This window comes from Anomalospiza imberbis, chromosome 4 (genome assembly GCF_031753505.1).
Source record: "Anomalospiza imberbis isolate Cuckoo-Finch-1a 21T00152 chromosome 4, ASM3175350v1, whole genome shotgun sequence".
NCBI lineage: Eukaryota > Metazoa > Chordata > Aves > Passeriformes > Viduidae > Anomalospiza > Anomalospiza imberbis.
The window spans coordinates 24,768,566-24,792,985 of record NC_089684.1 but is presented as its reverse complement, the minus strand read 5'-3'; the positions used below and the strand labels follow the sequence as shown (position 1 = coordinate 24,792,985).

The 24,420-nt window shown below is 42.1% G+C and overlaps 2 protein-coding genes across 9 annotated transcripts in view; one reads left to right on the top strand and one right to left on the bottom strand.

Moving 5' to 3' along the window:
• The window catches only part of BMPR1B (bone morphogenetic protein receptor type 1B), a 230,949-nt gene extending 217,724 nt beyond the window's left edge, over positions 1-13,225 (top strand). For all 7 annotated transcript variants that reach the window (XM_068187541.1, XM_068187543.1, XM_068187542.1 and 4 more), the window contains 5 exons: positions 3,934-4,126; positions 4,574-4,871; positions 7,182-7,357; positions 8,606-8,736; positions 9,458-13,225. In XM_068187541.1, coding sequence (XP_068043642.1) covers positions 3,934-4,126; positions 4,574-4,871; positions 7,182-7,357; positions 8,606-8,736; positions 9,458-9,583 — 924 coding nt within the window. In that variant the 3' untranslated portion in view covers positions 9,584-13,225. The remainder of the gene's footprint in view (positions 1-3,933; positions 4,127-4,573; positions 4,872-7,181; positions 7,358-8,605; positions 8,737-9,457) is intronic.
• A 6,848-nt stretch (positions 13,226-20,073) lies between these two features.
• Positions 20,074-24,420, bottom strand: part of UNC5C (unc-5 netrin receptor C) — a 244,442-nt gene continuing 240,095 nt past the window's right edge. For both annotated transcript variants that reach the window (XM_068187535.1, XM_068187536.1), the window contains 2 exons: positions 21,075-21,253; positions 20,074-20,849 (listed from right to left, as the gene is read on the bottom strand). In XM_068187535.1, the coding sequence (XP_068043636.1) occupies positions 20,684-20,849; positions 21,075-21,253 (345 nt within the window). In that variant the 3' untranslated portion in view covers positions 20,074-20,683. The remainder of the gene's footprint in view (positions 20,850-21,074; positions 21,254-24,420) is intronic.

Below are 24,420 nucleotides of genomic sequence, written 5' to 3'. Positions count from 1 at the left end.
ACACACATTTTTAAACACGCTGAAGAAGACATTAAATGGGAAGTTTTATATTTCCTTAAAAATGAAGCAACAGGCTCTGTCCTATCCCATGCCAATGTCCTTCTAGCACCCTGTAGTGGTTTTGGTTTGCTAATTTGAGACTTTCTGGCCAATGGAAAGGGAGAGATCTTGTGTGCAGTTTAGGACCATTCATAACAAGTTTCCAGTTGATTTAATTGTGAGGGATTCATCCTTTTTTTGCTTTGGGGTTTGGTTGTTTTGGTGGTTTGTTTTTTTTTTTTTTTTCCCATAACACCTGCTACATCAAGGTCTTAATCTTCACTTACTCCAATGACATTAAAAACGTAATAATTTAGAACAAATACAAGGAACTCAGTTGTACATCTCTGAGAAGATGTGTTTCCCCATGTGGGTAGCAGGTGTCCTGGGGCACCTCACAGCAGTGCATGGCTCAGTCCTTCTTCCCAGGATCCTAAAAAAAGCTGAAGCAATGTTGGTTATGACTGCTTGTTCTTTATGCTTTCCTCTGTCCCAGTGAGCAGTTTGAAGGAGGGATCTGTGGTCTCGGTGCTGTCCCCAGGTCTGCTCTTGCAGTGGATGGGAAAACCAACTCCTGCTACTTAGCTGCTGTAATGGCCAAGGTGACATCCCAGCTGGGGCACTGCTCAGCAGCTCTCAGAGCTGTGCCACTGCTCTATGAGGCAGAAACCATCCAGTCTTCTGTCAGTTCACTTGTCTCAAGCTTGGAGGTTTTGCAGCCACTGGACCAAGTGTTTTTCCTCCAGGAACTCTTCCCCCCCATCTCCCCCTTGCTTACAAAAAACACATACAATTGTTTTTGTAAGTAATGATTTTGGGTGGAAGAGAAGAAAATGGATCTTGCACTTGACAATAGATGTTTGCTGCATTTCCCAGACAGCTAGAACCACTGTGAGCTCCCCAGAAATGCACAGAGTGATACCTCTGGGCCCATGCTTGAAACAAGTGTATGGAAGGTGCCTGGCAGTAATGCTCTGGCCTTTCTTGTGCAAGAGCTTATTTTTAACCTTGTTTCTTATGCGAAGACTGAAACATCCAGGGTTATAATTTCAGGAAAGTAACATGCAAATTTAATGCATAATGTCACCTTATGCTAACAAGTAATGTTTTTCTTCTGTGTAGAACATTTATTCTAATGGATACAAATATTATACCCAAAACCAGTATTAGCCAAGAATTTGTCAGTATGACATTCAGCAAGTGTTCTTTCTCCTGACCTGTCTGTACCTCTGACAGAAGAGTTTGCTGCAGGTCAAATGCTGCAAAATGGTCTGTCTGAAGAGATTGCTGAACTACAATTTGGTCTCTACCTTCTCACAATTTTTTCATAATTTCCCTTCCAATGAACTTTGCTTTTCAAGGGACTGCCTCCGAGCCATAGGTATGAATTCTCTGTTCAGAATATTAAATCTACAAAAGGTTGGTCTGTCTAAATTTTCATCTGCAGTAGCTGAACATGTTTAGCTGAATGCCAGGAAAGTAGAAATAGTTGGTAATTGGATTGTTTCCACTCAGGGAGATGAAAGATAAGGTCATGTAACCTTACCTGACTGCTTACAGAGCTCAAGCAGCAAAATACACGGATATAAAAGAAATAAGAGACCCCCACCCCGCTCAGTGTAAATAACTCACACGAGCGCATCATTCAGCATGCTTATGAAATCAGTTCAGCCAACAATTTTGATGAACCAATTTGTTTTAGAAATCATAATTGGTTTATGATTCAAGAAGGAGCTGAATTCCTTAAAATAAAATAAATTGCTCCTAGGAAATCATTTGACCAGTTCTAGCAAGACGAAACCAGGTTAAGGCTTTCACATAGTATTCTGCCGCCTGAAAACCCATAACAGAAATGTGTTTTTCATTTTCTTAATGTAATTTAATAAGGAACTTTTCATCATTAAGTATTGTAATTGCATGTACTTTATGATGCCATTACATATATTTACAGAAATTAAGTTATTTGATGTAACTACATTATTGTTCAGGATGCATTTTTAAAATGGGCAAAATAGAAAGCAACAATGCTAAAATGGCATTACAAAATGTTACAGCAAAATTCCAATGTAATATAACTGTTGTTCAATCACTATATGAGAGTATAAGAGATAAATCAATTTTAAAAATTAAGGCTAATCTCTATTGTTGGCTTTCGTTGATGTTAATCAAAAACAATGGCACTGGAGCTACCATCCTGAACATCTAACGGTACAGTGCAGGGCTGAAAAAATGGAATTCTGTTTAAACAACAGAAGAAGAAAACTGGGATATTTGAAATAGCTTTGCATAAATACCACTGTATGTTTTGCTTCTTAAAATTGTTCAATATGAAAGCCAGTGGTTCACTTAAAAAATAAATTATGATAGACCTGACCTAATAGGTTTTTAGTTTGTCTTTGGAGGCACATTCATGGCACATTCATAGCAGTCCTGCCTGGCATTCCCAAACTGGTGGTTTCCACTGGACCTCCCAAGCATAACAAAGGAAGAAAATTATTTTAAAAAATCAAGTTTCGCTCATTTCTGTCAGCCAAGATTGCAAAAATCTTTTTGATTTCATGAAATGAACATGACTTCATAGGGATTCAGTTAGAGCAGTTAGATTCACTTGCTGCAATAAACTACTGGAGGTGTGTATCTGGATGGTGGCAAAACAGAGAAAGAAGCTACAAATTTGAACTTGTCCAGATTTTGCCAATTGCATGGGCCAGATGAAAGTCTCTTCATATTGGTGGCAATATTCTTTCAAAATCTTACCAAATCCCACCTGACAAAAATTCATTAGCTGTGGGTTGAACAGGCAATGCAGTAGCACAAGAAGGTGACATTTTAAATCTCCTGTTATTTTAAGCTGAGGCAGAGTCAGCCATGTGAATTGTGTTGCAGCATTCACTCACATTTTTATTTGTGAACTTTTAGAAAGACGTGATCTGCAGACATGCTCGAATCTGATGAGATTATAAGTCTCCATTTGTGCAAGATTTTTTGTGGCTGTAAAAGCTAGTTAAATGTAGAGGCGGTTATCCTTGTGAAGAGTAGCTTTGCAATGCTGCTGTGGACATTGATCTTGCAATACCCATGATTTTAGCCTTAGCTCACAGTACAGCCACTGACAAAGCTGGCACAGACGCTGGAAAGCTGTTCCTTCAAATATTTTGGGGGGTAAATAGCTTTTTATTAATATGTAGTTATGATTATTTAAATCAATGTAGGCATGTGTGTTTTAACTCTGTAAGTAGTGGATGAGGTTCCTAACACCAAATGTATATTTTGAAATAATTAGGCATGGCAATTTCAAGGAAGGTGATAGGAAGTACCATCCTAAAAAAAAAAAAAAAAAAAAAAAGGTAATTTTGTAATTCTGCTAATTTTGGAGCTCTAGCAGGCTTTTGATTCTTGTGAGCCCGAGCCTTGAGTCTCAGCAGTGTTGACTGTGTAAGGAACATCCCTATATTAATGAAAATGTGTTACCTACCCCTTTGGAATTTGGACTGCATTGAGGTGACCAGGAGTGTTTTCTGTCAAAACTTCCCCAAAAATAATAAAAAAAATTCCACCAAGCACTACATCCTGCAGAAAAATAAAAAAAAATTCAAGGTGCGGGGACAAACATTTCCTTTACACTGACTAATGTAGTTTCTTGAGAGACTACAGAATATCTTGAGTATGCATGGAAAGGCTTCTTTTTAGTGGTGGGAATGTCCTCAGCAGCAGTGTGTCCTGGAGAAAATGGGACCATCTGCAATTGTGGAGGGTTGCTGAAATCCATGTCACAATGGCTGCATATTCCACTCTCTTCTGGGCTGGCTGTGTGGGAAGCAGACACAGGAGGAGGGAGGTGAATGCAGAGATTTCCACTGAGCAAGGTGTAAGATCTGCCTTGATATTTCACAGGTTCAAAGGACCATTGCAAAACAGATTCAAATGGTGAAGCAGATTGGAAAAGGTCGCTATGGAGAAGTCTGGATGGGAAAGTGGCGCGGCGAAAAGGTAGCAGTGAAAGTGTTTTTTACTACAGAGGAAGCCAGCTGGTTCAGAGAAACAGAAATCTACCAGACTGTCCTGATGAGGCATGAAAATATTCTTGGTGAGTGAAGTGAAAGAATTATTTGATAGTGAACAGGTTTTTAAGATTAGCAATTTTGTATTTGCTGTTATCTGATGTCCTTTACGATGTGCTTTGTTTCCCTCTGTGCTCTGCAATTAGCCACCCTGTGCTTTTCAAATGGAAGTTGTTTAAAGGATTACTGAAACATAAATAAAAGTTAAAAAAATAATGGGATTTGGGGGTTGTTATTCCAAACACAACATGCCTGTTTCAGCCACTGGTATATCCATATCTGGGCTTCTGAAAGTACATTAAAGGCTAGAGGTGAGGCACAGTTGTATGGAAGTAGGATGAAAGGAATTAAATACGTTATTGAAACAAAACTACTGAAATGGATGACAGTCCAGAGTTCTGAGCAGTCAAAAAAAAAAAAAAAACCATGAGAAGTACTAATTTGAAAATATCCTTTTTTTTTTCCTTTTGAAGGATTCATTGCTGCAGATATTAAAGGTACAGGATCTTGGACCCAGCTGTATCTTATCACTGACTACCATGAGAACGGCTCACTTTATGATTACCTAAAATCTACTACCTTGGACACAAAAGCCATGCTGAAACTGGCTTACTCCTCTGTCAGTGGCTTGTGCCACCTGCACACTGAGATCTTCAGTACTCAGGGCAAACCTGCTATTGCCCACCGTGACCTAAAGAGTAAGAATATCCTGGTGAAAAAAAATGGCACCTGCTGTATAGCAGATTTGGGCTTGGCTGTTAAATTTATCAGGTGAGTGGAAGTGAGGGGGCTGAGAAGTTAATAAATCAGGTGCAAAAGTTTCCTGACTTGTTGACTGAGTGTGCACGTGTGAGCAAGAACCTGCAGTGTGTGTGCACACCTGGGCTCTGCTCATCTGTGTGTGAGGTTATCTGTGTGGGGGACAATGTCATGTCAGCACCTCATGCAGGTGTATAAATAGTCACTTTTTGATTATTTGCGCACATTAGCTGTGTTTGTATAAAGGTTCAGTTTTCGTCATTCAATCCTCCATAGCTGCCCTAATGTTGCTGGCTCACAATGAAAGGACATAGCACTGACAGGTTGAAGTCACATCACTGAGCTTGTAACTGAAGCATTCAGCTTGTCTGATCCCATGAAAATTCACTCTCGACTTAGAGAGAAAAATACTAATAATTTGTATGAGTTGCTAACTAGGATTTATGGAAAAGGACCCCATTTGGGCTGCCTTTTGTTTCATTTCCTACAAATCAAATTGCCAAAGTACAGATTTGATTTTTGAAATGGCTTTTAAATTTGATTTTAAAAAATGGTTGTGTGTTTAAACAACCTAGAAAGAGCAGACAAATAGAACTTACTCACTCCTGGGATTCATAAGGAGACATTGCTCTCTGATAGCTCTGTTCAAAAGGAGCTTGAACTCTCAGCGGTGGTCCTGGTGGTGGAGGCGCTTGTTCCAAAGTTTCTGACTTTTCTGTACACAGAAATCTGTCCAGAATACATAGACTGAAGGTTTCTGTTTTGCAGGTCAGCTTTGAAACCATGCACTCTCTGGAGTATTAAAAAAATTCAGGAATTCTGTACAAATATTCAACTGAAATTATTCAGAGTGAAAGGAAAGGCAATTTTTATGTTCTCTTCTTACCGTTCACTTACCTACCAGGTTCCTTGGTGAGGCACTTCCTTTATGAGCCTGACCTTTCTTCAGGAGACAAGAAAGGAATATTTTTACTTTGAGGAACAGAGGCCTAGAAAACAACAACTTGAAAATAACACTATTAAAAAGTTTTGGGGAAGAAATTCACCCTTTGCAGGTGTACTTTGCCTGGCAAATACAGAGCAGCGCAGTGCTTAGCTGTGAATGAAGAAGAGCTCGGAATTACCAAGTGTTGTTACAAAAGAAGGTGAAATATGGAATTTTCACACTCCAGATGGAATTTATGTTATGCACTTGGCTTGTTTTCATACTGAATGCTTCCTCACACAGCATTTCTCATGCAACAACAGGAAACAGAAAATAGTTGGGAGGGGTATGCTTTGCTGAAGTTAATGATTCTAGTAAAATTCTTTGTGTTTCCATTTCATTTGAAATATTGCAAGTTAGTGCAGATTACTGGATTTATGTTGCATTCTTGGAGGTGTACAGTAGTGCCACTGGAATATGTATGATTTAATGACTGTGTAGGTGACTGGTTGTACCACAGACTCAGCTTTTCTTCATATCAGAAGGTGAAAAACAATTGCTGTACATGAAGAAAACTACAGAAATACAATTATTCTGTGAGCTTCTGTTGTATCCATCATATTTAAAATACATACATTTTGAAGGTGAAGAATGGAAAATAGACCTTTTTAAGCAAACCAGAATGTATACCATATATTAAACTTTTAAATCTATTGAAATTGATGTAGCTGAATCTGAGTTAATAAGAAAAACAAGAATCCATTCACATAATTAATGGGAATTTTTTTCCTGTATGTTGTCTCTCGTGGTCAATGTGTGAGGTGTGACACATTTGCTTAGATGTTTTTATGCATTTATCTCTCTGTGTCTGCATATCTTGATGTGCAAAGGTTGGAAGGGATCAAACATAATGCATGCAAAAACATAATAGTTAGATTCATCTGTCTTGCAGATCTGATTTGCTACAGCTAAGAGATACTACCCCATCTAGTTAGTATCCCCCATTAATTGCTGAGACTGAAGCCTTAGGTGGTGGAGTATTTTAAGAAAACAGCGTTTAATGAAGATTTGATTGTTATCACTAACATTAGAGCTGGGGCTAATGCTAATGAAATCTCACAAATGTTATAGCATCCCTGTTGAGTCTTATCTCCATTGTGGTTCTGCATTTGAATGCTTAACATAGCCTCAGGCGGGTCAGCCTTTTAAGGAGGCTTGCCTTCACACAAAGAGGCTTTTCTTGCAAGAATTGTTCCATTAAGATTATGCATTATTTTTGACCTTGTTTGAGAGTGGATGTGGTGTGGATTTACTACTTCTTCCATCTAAATTGCTTTATTTTCAAGCCACTTTACTGCATGTTTGATGCCGTTTTTTTCTCCTTCTTTTTCTTTTAGTGATACAAATGAGGTAGACATCCCTCCAAATACCCGTGTAGGAACAAAACGTTATATGCCTCCTGAGGTGCTGGATGAAAGCTTGAATAGAAATCACTTTCAGTCCTACATCATGGCTGATATGTACAGTTTTGGACTCATCCTTTGGGAGATAGCAAGGAGATGTGTTTCAGGAGGTAAAGAGCTGGGAGATCACTTCTAATTGTGTCAGTGAACCTCGAGCCTTCCATTACATCTTTTTCTCTGAATAATTGTTTTTACAGTAATAAACAAAAGTGGGTAAACCATACAGGTAACTCTCTTAATATCTGTTCTCTTGTTGAAACTTATTTTAAAGCATCAGGTAGTGCTATTTCAACAGCAGAGATTTAGACTGTATTTTAATGGCTTACTTGAAGGCAGCTGATGCCTCCACTGAGGAAGTGAGGAATTCATTTGGGGACCTTTTCTAAAGGCATCACGTTTCTGCTGGACTGGGGGTGTTCAGCTAATTTAGCAGAAATAAAATAGTGGTTTCTTAGTTTAGTTAAGAGTTAAATGAAAGGAGGAGGACAAACAATTTGGGGATTGCCGTTCCACTTGTTGAAATAAATAATCTGTTTACGAGACGAGTAGCAAAAACACCAGAGGGAGGTGGCACTTATTACATCATTGTCATACCAGTGATGTGCTTCATTTCCCTCTTTCTGCATGTAGAGCTCAGTGTAGTGCAGAAGTGATGGATGTTGGTACCTCTCTATTGCCACTGAGAAAGTTAAATGCAGAGGTATGACTTGGTAGCAGTTCTGTGCCAGTTCGGTGGTAAGAGTACAGCATGTCTCTCTTGGGTCTCTGCTACCTTCAGCATGCCTTATGGGTCTTTAAATCCTGCAGTATTGTGCTGAATGCTCACCCTAGAGAAGCTGAATGTTGCCAATAGCAGCAGGATCCCTGTGTTTGAAAGCTGGTGACATGTATTGCAGTGTTGTGAGGTGAAATCTGTAATATTTTTGTCATTGTTGCTATGCACAAATAATGGTGCCTTGCCATGTTCTGAAAAGGCACAGAAATGCCCTTTAGTATTTTCCAGGTCCACTGATAAGGAGGAGACCTAACTCAAGGTTAATTCTCTCTCAGATTACTCTGGTACAGCCCCTATGCTAATAGCTTTTTCTGTGAGAACTTACTGGAGGTTGCTGGAATGGACAGCAGTGGTAGAAACTGTCTCACTTGGCAAGTTACTACACTTTTGGATTTAGACACCTGGCCAGTCTTTACACGGCAATGGTTACATTGGAACTTGACTGTGGAATAAACTTCTAGTCCTTTTTAGGGGCAGTACACCCAACTGTTAGACAGTATGGCCAATCTGTTATAAAATGAGAGGGGAAGAGGGGAGTGGAAGTTTTTTCTGCAACTGACAGGCAGCTAATTGCTTCTTTCAGGAATAGTTGAGGAATACCAGCTTCCGTACCACGACCTTGTGCCCAGCGACCCCTCGTACGAGGACATGCGGGAGATCGTGTGCATCAAGAGACTACGCCCCTCGTTTCCCAACAGATGGAGCAGTGATGAGGTACCTCCTATCCCTCTTAGCATGCAGTCTGTGCTTTTAATCAGAGTTAGTGAGTGAGATTGACCCAATTCTGCATCATTTTGAGGGAGGAGGATATTTACCACTGGTGCTGCCGTTTGGAATAGCAGCATGTAGATGAATAGTCTGTGGGGAGATAAAAGATTTAGGTGGCATGAGATTTGTGAGTGTGAGGGGAAAAAGCAACTTCCCCTGGGCTGCTTGAGGTCTTGTGCAACAGCCAGTGTTTGAAGATCTAACCAAAACTCACCTGCCTCATCCTCTCCCTAGCCAAATCCCTCTGTGCCTTCAGGCTGGGTCTGGAAACACCGGAGAAAGGAGTATCAGTTCCCAAAAGGGTTTTTGTATGGTGGCACTCAATGTTTGGTCTGCTACCACACATATCAAGGATTGGGGAGGTTTATTGCAACAGCTGCTCTTGATTAATTGGTTATCATCCTTGGTAATCCCACCCCAGGCATTCCAGCAAATAAAGGTGAATTCGTTACTGCATAGTGCTTGCGTATCACCAAAAATGCATTTATAAAAATTTGTGGTAATTTACATGAAACATGTTTGGCTGGTCTGGACGGTGCTGTTGGTGTTTTTCTGTAACGCCTTTCAGGATCTGCACTGCCCTTAAGAAAGACCTTTTCCCTTCAGTTTTTCAGCATTGCTGTTCCACTGACCCTGGTGGGAATTTCTCTCCCACTTCTCTCCGCAGTGCCTACGGCAGATGGGGAAGCTGATGATGGAGTGCTGGGCTCACAGCCCTGCCTCCCGGCTCACAGCCCTGCGTGTCAAGAAAACACTTGCCAAAATGTCAGAGTCCCAGGACATTAAACTCTGACTCTGCCAGAGGCAGTGCTAGTGGAGGCCCCCTGGAAATGGACTTTGTTGTGCAGGCAGAAGTCCTGAAGATGTATCAGAAGTCTTTGCTAAGTACCTTGAATGGAGGAGTCACACTTAAGAGCATCTGTGAGTTTTTGAGGAGACTATCCATTGAAAAAAATCACCTGAATTTTGACATGCAAGATTGAAGAGGCTTGTCTGCCCTTGTTTACATGGGGAAATACAGTTTTAGTAACTGGTTTAAGATTATGCATGTTGCTTTCCATGAAAGCCACTTATTATTTTATTATTATTATTGCTATTATTATTATTTTGATTGTTTAAAAAGATACTGCTTTAAATTTTATGAAAATAAAACTTTTGGGTTAGAAGTAAAAAAGATGTATATTGTTACATTAAAAAAAGTGGAGGAAAATGCTGAAAATGAAAGCAAACCAACTTTTTCATTTCCAAAAAGATTATTGCACTCCAGCATTAAAAAACAAAAAGGTGAGTGGATCTGTGTAGCTCAGAGGAGCCTGCCTTAAAAGCCACCTATTTGTGGAGATAACTTTCCAAACCCTGCATGTGCAAGTGATTCTCAGAGTACACAGATGGTGCCCAATTGCATCCCTGCCATCCCAGTTGGTGTGGGTGGCCTGATTCCTGTGGGTGGCCTGTCCCAGGGAAGGTCATGCTTCCTTTAAGGTACTTGGGAGCTGTATGAATATGGTTTTGTGTGACTTGTTTAAAGATCTTCATGTTTCCAGGAAACCTGATGGGAATAGTACCACAATGATAAACAAGTACCCTTTTTCTTGGCTTTTTTCCCCCCTTCCTTTTCCCCCACTACAAAATAAAATATTTTGTGTGCGAGTGGAAATGAAGTACACATTTGAATCTGCTGGGTAATTTGAAACTTCTAGGACCCACAAACAACGACTGTTTAAGAGGAAATTCCTTGTGAGAAGGAATTCTTAACTTGCCTTTTCATTTGTGTAAAAGTGAGGGCTCCATCTACAACCACAGCTGAGAAAAAAAAAAATCTGTGTTCCCTTTTATTTAAGGGCAAGTAAAAAAACCTCAAAAGTGCCTGTTTCTCGGGTGGCAATCATTTTTTCCTGAGTGTGAGGAGACCTGGTGCCTTGAGGCTGTAGAAGGAGTGAGGAGGGAGCGTAGGACACATTAGGTGGGTGGTGAGAGTTGGGAGCCGTGGGCAGCAGTGGGTACTTGCCTCCAGCACTTCTGCTGTAGTGAGAGACACCACAAACTGAACAATTGGCTCAAGCTTTATCTGCATTACTATTTTGTGTGCCCTTCCAGCAGCCTCCACACCTCTGGCAGCTGCTGCACAGTAGTGCCAGGCTCAGCTGCCAGGCTGGGGCTGTGTAGCAATGTGCTTCCCAGCAAGAGGAGCTGTGAGGGGAGAAAGGCAGTGGGAAATGTATTTTCTGTCTTCCCCTGTTCCTCCTTCCTGGGTCTGCAGTAGTTGTAGCAATGCTAATGCTACAGAAGGGGAAATGAGAGGTGAAATATACCCTGGAAAGTGTTTTCTTTGGAAAGGTTCTGTTCTTCGTCAGATTACCAAAGCTGAGCTGCATGGGAGTTACTGGTTTACCCTTTTTTACTCTTCATTTGTTTTTAAAAAATTTCCTGCCTGCCTATGTTGTTTTACTAGATGGTGTTCAGCTTAATTTTGAAAAGAGTCCTTACAAATGCTGCTTTGATTATACTAAGCCTATTTCAGAACTGAAATAATTGCCATGCGGGATTTAGCCTCAGTACTTCTGTAATGTTTCTTTTTTATTTTTTTTTCCTTTTTGGACAAAACTGATTTATTTGTGGTAGGTAGGTGTATAATTGGGGTTTAGCTTAACAGCTCCCTGAAGGTATTTCTAGCTGGAAAAATTACCATTTTGTACTTTCAAGCTAACAGAGAAAAATGTGCAGTTCAAGAGAACCAGCAAGACCTCCATGATGATCGGTGTTAAAAAGCTTAATCAGAAGTTTTTTAGAAGTTCATTAGAGTGTTTTTCTGCAGTGCAGTTTCCCTGCCTGTACCCAAATTTGCCAAGCAATACAAAAAGAAAATCTCTGAGAGTAAATAATACACCAAATCCTGACCCCAGAGGGGTGACAGTGTTTCCCTATCCTTAAAAAATGTTTGTGAGGCTGAGAACAGTTTGCTTCTCTCCTTGGCTGCCTTGGCATTGAGATTTGTGGGCCAAATTGGGGACAACCCAGCCTCTCTTCAACTTTTTGTCTTAGTGAATAGAGCCATGGGTTTCCAGTCTCATTTCTTCCCATAAAAGCCAGAACACCCCGTGGAACCAAGATTTCTCAGCTCCAAAGAAGCACATGGGACCTGCAGATCCCAGGTTGCAAAGCAAGGATGCTTCTTTCCTGCATGTTTAGATGGGCTTCACCTCTGCCCTCCTCAAATAGATTATTTTTTTAATATAAATTAGCAGGGCTCTCTCCCCAGGAGTGTTTTGGAGCGTGCTTTGCCAGCTGGCAGCACAAGGCATGCAATGAATGCCCCTGGCACCTGCCATCAGTGTGTTGCAAGAGAAAGGGCCAGTCATTGTTTTCCTGAGCAAATCTTACCTTTTTTTTGGTCCAGAAGAAAATGGTCTAAGATACTGGTTGATAGATCACATAAAGTGTGTATGTTAAATGTTCAAGTTTATGTGTTTTTATATATATATATATATGTATAAAAATATATATATATATATAAATATATATATGTATTCAGTTGCAAGTCTGGAATAGCTCCAGTATGTGGATTAAGAGTAAACTATTATGGATGAAAAAGCACTAAATAAAACATAATATTTATTTATGAAAATGCATAAATGACAAATCACTGCAAGGGTGCTGTATAGGAAAATAGATAAATATAAAAATATATATATATATATATGAGGAGACACACACTGAGAAAGCAAACAGTCTGCGGTTGTGTAACTAGTGCCTGCCTATTTTCTCCCAAGACCAGATTTTGCCCTCAAATCTCTCCACTGTAATCTATTGTGAAGGGCTATTCCTAAGGCCAAAAAACAACAGCCTAAGGCAAGTGTGGAGGTCTTTTGTTCCAGCACTGTGACATTCGAGTCAGAATGCCTGAATGGGTGACTTCCTGTAACACTCAGTGTCATTATTAAGGTTTCAGCACCTGCCCTGACTGCAGGTTAGTATGTTTATTTTGCCAGGTGTGGCCTTTTAATGTCACATCCATATTTTGGTAGTTTCAAAGGGCACATTGATGAGAGCTTGGTAAAGATAATGGTGGCTTCCGTGCCCACGGGTCTAGAAATCCACTTTTCAAATGTAAGTCATTCAAGGAAGTGTAGCTTAGTTTCTTACTGGCATAGGTGAGATGCCTTATGGAAGTGGAAGAAGAAAAAGAAGAGAGATGCCATCTAGCAACTGCTATCCTTTCTCTAGCACAAAGCTATTTCTATTAAAGAAAAGGTTGTCAATGTAGACACTAAGAAACTAATTTGTGTTCTTTTTTGAGAACCAGTGCCTTATTAAACCTGTAAATACTGTAATTAGAAAACCTGGGGAACAAACTGTGTTATGTTGTATTTGTTCAAATTGTATATGGTTGTTTTAACATTCCCCCCACAATAAAATTGTTTCCATCTCCCCATGACAGAGATTGCTATTTCCTTTTCATGTGCTTGAAAACCACCATCTTTTTGATTCATTTCCTTGGCTAGATTATTTTGACTGTGCCTCATTTTATTTACTTTATTTTTATAAGATTGTTTTCATCTGAACAAACAAGTAAACAGCAATATGTTGCATATGTTTCCACTGGCATAAAAAAGCATCACTCCTTTCACAAGTCAGTGAAGAGAAAAATAGTAATTAAAATAGTGTTATCACTAATAGAGCAGTTGCTCATGTTTTGTGGCTGATTATGTAAATCTATCTGAACTCAGCATTAGCATAATATTCTTTTAGACACCTTCCTTCATTCTGCCACATCTTTATGAGTATTTTTGACTCCTATTTTCAATAGCACAAGAGGAACAGGAGTCATCTCTGCACAGACTGAAGCAAGAATTCCCAGCCCCATCTATCAGCTGAAAAAGTTTCAGCCTAAATACCCAGCATCAGCTGAAAATGTAATTGCTTAATGCTGAGACATGGGCTATGTACCTCTGCATCTAGCGAGGTATTTCTGGGAATTTGTACTTAAAGCTGGAGCACTATTCCCATTCTGTAGAGCTGTGTTGCAGATCCAGCTCAGTGTTTCCTAATGTTTAATTGCCTTGCTGGTTATTTTCAGAGAAGTGTGTAAATAATAGCAATTTTCCCTTGAGCTGCACAACCCCTGCAGCCCTCCTGCTTTGCCCCAGACTGTCTGTGCTCAGTGGCATTGCAGTTATTCTGCAGCAGCATTTCTACAGCCCCCTTGACTTGGCCACATTGAGGTGACAAAGCCCTGTGCTTGCTGCACATTGCCCCTGGCATGCCACTGAATCCCCCAGTTCTTATGTACAGAAACATTTCCTGAGGAGATTTTTTCTCTTTTTTTTTAAAGAGAAACTAAATAAAAGACTCAAATTCCGAGCTTCCAGGAACTAAACAATTGAACACAAGGTAGTGGTGTTTTTTTTTTTTCTGGTTGCTTATAAATATAATTTATTACCTGTTTAAAAATTCTTTCTTACACTTTGTACATGTCAGGCTGACAGAATAAATGCAGGCATTTACAAACAGAGGGAAGGAGAAAAAAGGGAGGGGGGTAAGAGGCACACTCAGAACTAGTAAACCACACCTCCACTGTACAGCAATACAAATAATGCAATGGCTAGCACTTCTCCTGTAGTAAGTCAGTTTTTAGAAAAGGAATTGCATAGAAGATACAGCAATAGGGAAATCAAAACCAAAGGAGTTCTCCAGATCTGAATAGCAAAGAAAACAAATCCCACGAACCCCGGTGACATGGGAAGAGAGGGGAGAAATGTGATACACCTGGCTCATACAGATGTTTTTTTTTTTTTTTCTACAAGCCCTCCTTTACTTTGGAAAGATACTGAAGGTACCCTCTTTTATGTTTTTTTTCTTTCCTTTTTTACTTTGGAAAGGTACTGAAGATACCCTATTTTTTTTTTTTTCTCTTCAACAATAACAGAACATGTGTTAGCAAAAAGAGTCTACCACACAGATGTGTTAAAACAGTGATGCCACAACTTCTCTGTCTCAGCTGTGTCACACACCCTGGGTTGTTGGCTCTTGGCTCTTAGCTCGGGTGTTTTTGCAAGGTACCTTGAAAAATCTGCAGGGAGAAGAGTGTTTTGCCTCTCCCTCCTAATTTTGTTTACTTTCCACACCGATTTTGCTTTTTATTTGTATTGTGCTAGCCCCCAGATTTACTGGCAAGCGGCAGTCAGAGCCAGCTGGCAGCAGCGAAAGAAGCTGTGGGACCCGTGCAAGCTTTTCTCATCTCAGGGCTCTTGTCACATCACTGCTGTGGGAGGACCCTCCTGATGACTTTCCTCACAGGGATGTCACCATCCTGATGACTTCCTCACATGCATCCCGAAGCTACTTGCCTACCATGACATGGGATGCTTTGGGAGCAGAGGGCAGGCCCAGGATGCAGCACACGTAGCAATTAATCTCTTTGTCAGCAGCTGAGGAGACTGAACCACTAATAAATACATTTAACCAGCACCACAGAAAATGTGAAATACCTATTTGGGATAGAGGTTTGTGGGAACTCTGGATTAACGTTGCTTTTTTTATACAGACAGTTTATCAAAGGACTTTCAGATAAGGGATTTTCAGATTTCAGGGAGCAGGGATCAAGTTTAAAGGACAAATAAGTAAATAAACTAAATGCCCCTATTCAAGCAAGAAGCCTGACCTACTAAACTTGTGGCTTTGGTTCAAATCCAATTCCAGTCACATGCCAGTTATTACTCTGTTGACTTTTGACTACTGCTTATTTGACCTTGCAGTGATGGTACAGCGCTGAATTTTGACCTTTACCTTCCTGTTCAAAAGTTGGTAAAATAAGATGATGCCCATACCTAACGTGAGAGCTAAAAGTCTCCAGCAGGTATTGTCCTTTGTTTTCTCCTTGTTGTCTGTATCCACACACACACTTACTTTGCCTCTCTGTCCCACTTCAAAGGATGTCTGAGATACGTGCTTCAGCATTTAAAAATCTGCAGTGCAGCTCGTTTACGGACTCAAGGTTTCACACACAAGCTAGGAATGGATTGCAGTGGTGACCCCAAAGTCAGTAACTCATTAGAGTCTTTGTGGGAGAAGGGCCAAAGGTTTGGTTTTCATTCACAGACCACTCTTGTCTTTGCACCACCTGATACTGACCAAGCCAGCCTGCAAACACTGAGTTACTTCATGGCCAGGTGAGAGCCAGACGTCCTCTGACCTCCAAGTCCTGAAAAGACTTCTGAACACTCAGTAAGATTGTTTACAAAGTGTCCTGGAAATAAGATTTTAAAAACCCAAGCCAACCTCAAAAAATTATTGTGTTTAAAATTAACCTCAGAGCTGTGATAACTACTTGGTAGAGCATACAAGGGTCTAAGGGCCCACCCACCCCTCCCTTCCCTACACCCCCTGCCCCCAAAAGAAAAAGAAAAAGAGAACTGAAAGTAAACTATTGTAGGTAGCAATACAAGACATTAGGACACTGTCCACAATGACAGCTTACAGCATGTAAATACATTTATTCTATATGTAAGCAACTGAAATAGCAGGAAACCCAAGGAATGAACATGTTTGGCTCTGTGGGTATTGCAGACTTCAACATGTCTCATGAGTGTCTGCATTTCTGCCAGCGAGACAGAAAAAAGTCTTGGTCTCCCAGTATAGCAAATCTTGACTGGAGACACCATCACTGCTGCAAAATTTTTAAAATCCACTGAAACAGCACTTAGGTTTTGTACTGTTTAGCAAGACACAGTGGAGCAGATATGATCATAAATTTTGAAAAAAAAAAAAAACCCCAAAACCCAACCAAACCCCAAACTTACCCTATACACTGACAGTCACCTTTACAAGAACCAACACAAGAAGAACTGAAGTAAAAATAAAAGGTGAAAAGGATTGCCTCCAATAAATGTTTCTTACTTGGAAATTAAAGGTTTTCCTTGAAGTCAGTAGATATTTTATATATATTTATATAATATATATAGTATTTATAGCACTAGCAATCAACATGTAATGAAGAGATGGTGTGAAGAGCAGCAAAAATGCTCCAGTACAGAGCCAAAGGTGAACAACTAAAAGGAAGAGCATTTAAAAAATAGTAATAACTGGAGGATAAGAAGCCTGCAGCCTTTTTTTCGTTTGGTTTTTTTTTTTTTTTTTTTTTTCCTCTCAAAGCAGATATTCTCACCTGACATAGAATCTTACAACAACTTTTAAGAGTCAGCTCTGCCTGCCAAACTCCTTTGTCAGAGCCACCCCACAGGAAGCTTTTCCCCGTGTGCGACGTTGCTGTGGCAGCAGCGACATAGTGGAGCTGGGGCTCAGCCCCACGAGATGGCACTGTGTCCATGCAATCCAGGCAGAGGAACTGCTGCTGGGTTTTCTCCCACCAAAAATAATATCCAGAACCCAGCTGGCTGCCCTTGCTTCCCACCTGCTCTCCTTGGGGCAGCAGGATGGGGATGGTGTTGTGAACACCACCAGCCAGAGCCCTCTCCCACAGCTCACAGTGCCCTGCCACTGCCATTCTGCCAGAAAAAAAAAGAAAAAAAACTGAGCAAAATTAATGCAGGGAAGTGTGAGGTGAGGAGGGAGCTGCTGTTAGCAGCAGTGGCAAAGAATGGGTGCAGAGCTGCTGGGATGAGCTGTGGCTCTGTGGAGGAGCCTTCCCCTGGTTCTCCCTGCCCTGTCAGGGCTGAGGCAGCCCAAGGGGCTGTGCTGGGAGGCTGCAAAAGCCTTTGGAGCCAGTGCTGGAGAAACCACCCAGCCCGTGATTGCAGCAGGGGATTGCAGGTGGTTTCTGAGCAGTCAGGGTGGAAGAACAGCAGCTTCACCACCCAGTGGCAGTCATGCTGCTGCCCAAGTCATGTTCAGTGATGAAGGGTTACATTCTTGACCTCCAGTCACCTCTGTGGATGCTCCTCTTAATCAGTGTGCGTTTTTCCTCGCAATAAATCCTCTTTACTGTGATGTTGTGAAAGGAAATGCCCCAAAACACTTTAAGAAAGTTGTTCATCTGCAAGTTGTTTCTCTTGCAGAAGGCATCAGAACGCAGGTCAGAGGGCTGGCCAAAGGAGCATCAACTCATAGCATACAGATAAATAGGAGAGACTTTGTGTCCCTGATCCTGGTGAGAAGGGTGCACATGCTGCCCCCCTAGAAAAAACAGAGAGCTGGGGAGCAACAGTTAGCCTGGGGATCAACCAACACAGAGTGAGCTGAAAAGGCCAAAGGGTTTAAGGACAGTTCAGCTCCTGTACTTGCCTTGGAAAAGACGTCAAGGAAGGACACATGGGAAAGGTGAAGAAGCACAAACTAAAACACAACTGATTACACCTAAAGATGGCATGGGAAGGAGAAAAGCTGAGACCCACCTTTAAGAGCCATTTTAGCTCTCTGAGGTAGGTAAAAGGTGTGGAGAAAGGGCAGAGCTGAAAGTCCCAGTCCAACTCTCCAGAAGTTGAAAGCAACATTTCAATTAGCATTGCAGTGGGCTGCATCAGATGTCCAAGGTGAAAAAGATGGTTGTTCATTGAGAAGATGCCCATGGCATCTCCACATCAAGAGAAGGTGGGACTTACACGAGGAAAATGCACACAGATGTTGAAAGTTACAATGCATACCCTCTGGTCTCCAGTTTTGACTGAAATGCTGGTTTGCAAACTGCCTGGTTACCTCTTACAAGGAAGGGAATTTTCGAACTTTTTGTGCTGGCTGTCTGGTGGTCAATCAAAACCTAACTCACTGGTCAGGGAATTATGAGCAAAAAATGACAAGGCTATGAAAATGTCAAATGGAAAAAGAGGTCAGATTAAATTTTCTTTTCATTTTGACCGGTGACATTTTCAGTTACCTTCAAAGGTGCAATCTGGAAAGCCTTGGGGAAAGAAAACTAAAACCACAAAAGAGAACAAGCTAACTTCAGTCTCGGGAAGCATATGGAATAGTAATGCATATGTGGGCAGGGGCATGCATGTGTGCACAACAGCAATAACCAGGGCCTGGCTGGAAACCTGGAGTGGACAGGTTGGGGCAGAAAAGCCTTACTGTGCCAGACATAAATGACAGCTCAGTCAGATAGTAAAACTATTGCAATCCTATGTGCTATCATGTACCAAAGCCAGAATTTTCACTGAACAGAACAAAATATGTTTGCAGTGAGAACCGTTTTTGGTTTGCTCCTTTTGCAAAGTTCCCATCTCACCTGTTTTGTGAGGGTTGTAGAAGGACAAGTGTTCCCTGGTCAGACATCAAGGACTGCACTGCCCTACCCAGGCAGTGGTGGTGGCAGGAGCAGCAAAGGCAGCAAACTACAGCACACAGGATTTCAACTTCACCACTCCACTGCCCTGCACTGGCCCACAGAACACAGGCTTCCCTGGCTGCAGCAAAGCCTGGGAATAGGCATGGAGATCTGCCAAGTGCATCTCACTCAGGAGTGACCCCAGACCAGCAGAGGGCTGGGTTGTCAGCAGCCCTGGCCCAGCAAGCATTACTGGAGGTGGTGGGTTTCAGTGAAACCTGCAGCTCTGTGGGGAACTGCTGGCTCTTAGCATGCTACAAAACAAAGCAAAATTTATGGAGGCCCACCTTGGATGCATAAATCAGGTGGAGGATGTCAGTGCCTCCACATGCTTGCACCATCTCTGGTTCATAGCCACCTCAGGACAGGACTGCTCCTTGGAGCAACCTAGAGGCACCAGGGTGGTGCAAAACATGCCAGGGTCAGACACTTGGTGGGTGAAGATCAACAGAGTGTCACCAGTTCATGCTGCCTTAGCACTGGGCATGGAGCACAGCAACGCTAACACGACGTGAGCAGCCTCTGCGGGCTGGCAGAGGACTTTGTAGGAGGAGTACAATGACAAATGGAAGGACAGACGGCATAGAGAGGGACACATCTTAAAAGACCTTCAGGAAGGGGACAACAGGTTCCATAAAACCAGAAATTATTCATTCTGCTGCTGACAATATTAGAAATAAAGTAATAATGGCAATAATAATAGTCATTGTAATCCTCTCACTAGATACTAATCAGTAAATAACTATCATAGCAACTTCTCTTTTTTATTTTTTTCTGGGTTTCTCCCCCTCCCCTCCAACCACTCTGAATTGCATATCTGGCCCCTCATATAGCAAAGGGGTGGAAAGGGTGTGAATTGAAATTTAACTCAGATCCTTCATTCCCCACTGTCTTAGAGCTATTCTCCACAGAGGCTCTGTGGAACTGTCTTGGGGAAGAAAGGGAACATTTTGTGTGTTCCTGCTTATCAGCCAGAGTACCTGCTTTCCAGATGCACACCCTGATTTTCTTGGTTTGTTGTTTTTTTTTTTTTTTTTTTTACAAGTAGGTCTAGGAAACAGAAAAATGACAGGAGGATCATTGCGAGACAACCAATGTGCAGAATTGTAGCCAAAATCTGAATTCACCAGAAACCAATAAGCTGAAATAGCCACAACCAACTGTCCATAGCCTTGTCTACAATGGCTTTAAACAAAAAATATAAAGAGCCATGGACAGTTTCCTTACCCCTGTCCAGAATTTGATGTAAACAACATCCATAGAAATTGGGATTGTTAAGAAAGTTTATCCATACATCTGGATAGCAATAAAAAGCGTTTCCTAGGAAACTGTAAAAACCTGTACCAAGCAGTGTACAGCCAAGCCGAGAGGAACATTAGGTTGATTTATATTTTCAAGGTACAACTTTGCATGATCTCTTTCTGATCCTGTGATAATGTACAAGGAGAGCACGTGTGAAGGTCAGGGCTGTTTTTTGTGTTTGTTTGCTTGCTTTCTTCTCTGAAACGTCTCTTGTGTAACTCATTGGTCTGGGTTTTCATTTCAATTCTCTTTTGCAATAACAGGGCATTACCGCTCCCTGTGTCTGTCCTTCCTGGTCATGCCAAGGCTGCATTAGTAATTTCCTTCTGCTGCCAGAGAAACAACCGTTTCGTGTCTTCCCATTTCTTCAAGAACTGCTGCCAGCATGCTCAGGTTGCCATCAGGGAAATTCTGGGCTTCCCAGAGATCCAGGATCACCCCGGTGGGACTTGATTTTGTCGCAAAATAATTTAAGTACCTGCAATGAGCCAAAAGAAAACTGGTTTTGAGCTGCATAGAAACTACCTGAATTCATATGATTTCAACCCATCCCTGTTGTTGGTGCTGCCAAGGTGCTCATCCCCTGTGCAGTCAGCATGACCAGTGTGCCCATGTGCTTTCAGTGGGACTTTCACCAGGATGTTTCTGCACATACCCCTCTCCCTAGGAGCTTCCCTGCCTATGTAGGGGCAACCCTGCTCACCTGTCCAGTTTCAGCTTGTGGGCCAGCATGCGCCAGTCGTGGCCTCTGGTCTGGGGAGCATCCAGGCTGCTGCACAGCTTCTGCCTTATCGGGTGGGGGATGCTGAAAGCGCTGGGCCCCACGATGGTGGTGATGGTGCCTGCTGAGTCCATGGGAGGATAATCAACGCCAGTAGGTTCCTGGGATTGGAAAGACAGAAAAAAAGCCTGAATAACCCATCACTTTTGCTACTGAGTGAAGAGACAATTGTAGAACTACATCCTCTGAGACTCAGGGCTTTTACTTGTAGCCCTCTGCTAATCTAGTAAACACTAACATAAACATGTTAGTCCACTGGAGAACAGAAATATTTATAATCAGCTTTGGGCAGACAAAAGGTTTTTTCCCTCCTCTTTTTTGAGGGTGAATATTACTATAGGTGGACAAAATGGCCAGCTTAATTAAGCATTTTCCAGAAATAATGAAGGATCAGTCTCTTAGACACATTTCAGAGCAAGTTGCTACTACTAGAGCAGAGCTGGGCTTTCCTGGCATGACTGACAAGACTCCCTTCCCAGCATCTTCCCAAGCCCCAGTGTCGCACTGAGCCAGCACCAGGCTTGCACTACTGACATCCCTCTGGCAGTACCCAAGCTCTCTGAAGCCTCTGATGCTGTGCAGACCTCAGACAGACAGTCAGTACCACCCCAGGCACAAGCTGAGCCCTCATCTTCATGCGATTTTGTCTCTGGAAATAGACAGAGAACAAGTGCTCCGGGCAAGGGGTGGAGTAGGTGGGGAGCAGGCATCGCCCCCTCTCCCCAAGACATGTGCTGTGCTCCAAGGCAATGTGGCAGCAAGTGTTTCAAGGGAAAAGTCATCCCCAAAGCCAGCTTGTCCCTGCAGGTGTGGAGTTGATGGTCTTTGACGTGGTCCTCCCAGCTGGAGGGGTCCCCATGACACCACTGCTAACAGCACTGGGAATAACAGCAGTTGACTCCTCTGGGCAAGGATTTTGTCTTCTCCTTGGCCTGGATGGATTTAGTGGCCACAGGCTTGGTAGCTGGTGGGAAGATGATAGCTGGTTTATTTGGATGGTTGGGTTTGTTTAGGAACAGCCAGGTCCTGCAGGGACCATGATGGAAAAAGTAGCAAACATGGCTGGTTCTGCCCTAATTCTGCTCAGTCTACTTTACAATTTGGCATTCTTTTCTAGAAGAAATGGGGGAGCTGCTTCTCCTCCCCCTCTGCCAGATCATAGCCCCAGGCAACCAGAAACACTCATGCTAAAGACTTGTCATTAAATATCAATTTGTCTCCTCCTCTGTGAACTACCTTGTTGCTTCATGTCAAACTGGATGTTGGAAAGGAGCTGTAATACCTGAAACAGTCTTAAAGCCAGGCAGCTCCTGGCTGAAGCTGCAATCACAAATCCCCCAAGGATTTTGCTGGAGATGCTCACTGTCCTGTGCAATCTCTGGTTTACCCCCAAAAATGTATTCAGAAATGGAAAGGGAAGAGCCAGTGTCCGTAAGCAATTCACAGAATTAAACTTTCTGGCTCTGCTCTTTTATCTACACCAATTAATTCTCTTCCACTGTATAAATATTAATTTTTTAGGCATTCAGTGAAATTTCTAACCAAGGAAGGTTTATGCCACCCTGTAATGTCCTCAATTAACATGCTGAATGTGGCATCTGCACTTGGGTGCCAAGGCCCTGGATCACAGACTGCCTGTCCCTACCCAAATACCCAACAATCTGGCAGCAGGAATTGCCCAGGAGCCAGGAAAATGACATGCCTGACACTGGTGCTACCTGCAGGCTCACCCACGCTGGGAAGTCAGAAGCAGCAGTAGAGTGGTGGCAGTGCATTGCAGATAGATAACCTTTTCTTTATATTCTGGGCCAAAGGACACAAGTGCTGCCCTGGCTCTCTAGGTGGCCTGCAGCCCCAGGGGCTTCAGGACTGCTGCAGAAGGGGCCCTGGTATCTGAAGCATTGCCCTGTGGCTCTTTTTGTGTGAGTATCAATGGCACATGATAAAAACAGGGCTTCAAAAATGAATCATGCGAGACCTTTATCACAATTTTCCTCCTGCTTTGCAAATGTGCCTGTTTTGGCACTCACTGCATTTGTATTTTTGAAGTCCCAGTGGTAAACACTGCATAAAGCCAGTATAAGAGAGTTTAATCTGCAGAAGTTTTACATCCTTTGGAAGGGGAACTAAAAAGAAAGCCCATCAAGGGGGATGCAGGAAACTGTGTTACTAGATTTTTATTGCAGGGCAACGGTGGCAAAGAGACAGATGCAGCAATAAGGAAAGATGCCAGCACAGTCCTTCAATGCCTAACTGCTAGCTGGATACCACTAGCATAACCTCAGAAGAAAATGCAAGGAACCAGAGCTATGATTTTCTGCTGCCTGGTCATGTCTTTATCGCGCTTCTAGAGGTATACATTGGCTTCCAAGTTGCAGTTATTACCCTTTCAGGTGATTAGCCTTTCATAAAATCTTTGAGTTATATGATTTTTCCCTAGTTGACCCTACATTCCAGCTCTTAGCAGCCCAAGGTCCTCCTGTTCCTTGCTGGAGTTTGGGAATATCACAAGGTGTCAACAAGGGGCAATTTTGCAGGAGGCAGCCTTGATCACAGTGGTATTATTCACTCCCTCTATTCATCTTTGATGGATAGGATCACAGCACAAGACAAGAATATTGTCCTATTCTGAATCTATTACCAGGCCCTATTACATAGAACCAGCTGAAGATGATTATAGTGTATACTTGCATTTCATTAAAGTTACTTTCAGTTCTTTCTCTTCTCTGTGAGGTTAAATTAGTGATTACCTCAATGCAGCACTTATTACAATAATTGTTTATGATGCTTGTTTTACCATCTGTCCTTAATGCTGTGTAGTCCCCAGATGAATCTGTAACTTTACACCCACTAACCAAGCAGATGTTATGGGTAATGGTGCTCACTGTCAGAGCCCTGTTACAGCACAAGTAACTTTCGTCTCTTGCAGCCCTTCCCCAAGCCAGCCAGCAGTGATTGCTGCCTGAGAGTCTGCTCCTTGTAGCTGCCAAGGGTACCAGAGATAAAACCCACCAGCACATTCACTGAAGTCAGTGCCACTTCACACTTGAATTTGTTGCTCCATCTCAGCCCCATGCTTGACTGTCCCATGGAGCTAAAATTCTCCAGGTGCTACACAGCATTAGCAAACTTATGATAGTATTTCTTCTGGAAAATTTCAGCCATCAAAAGAAAAATTGCCAAAGACAAAAGTCAGGATTTGTAGTAGTAGCAAAATATGAGGAGAAAAATTTACTGCAACCAGACCATCTGATATTTCCTATTGCAC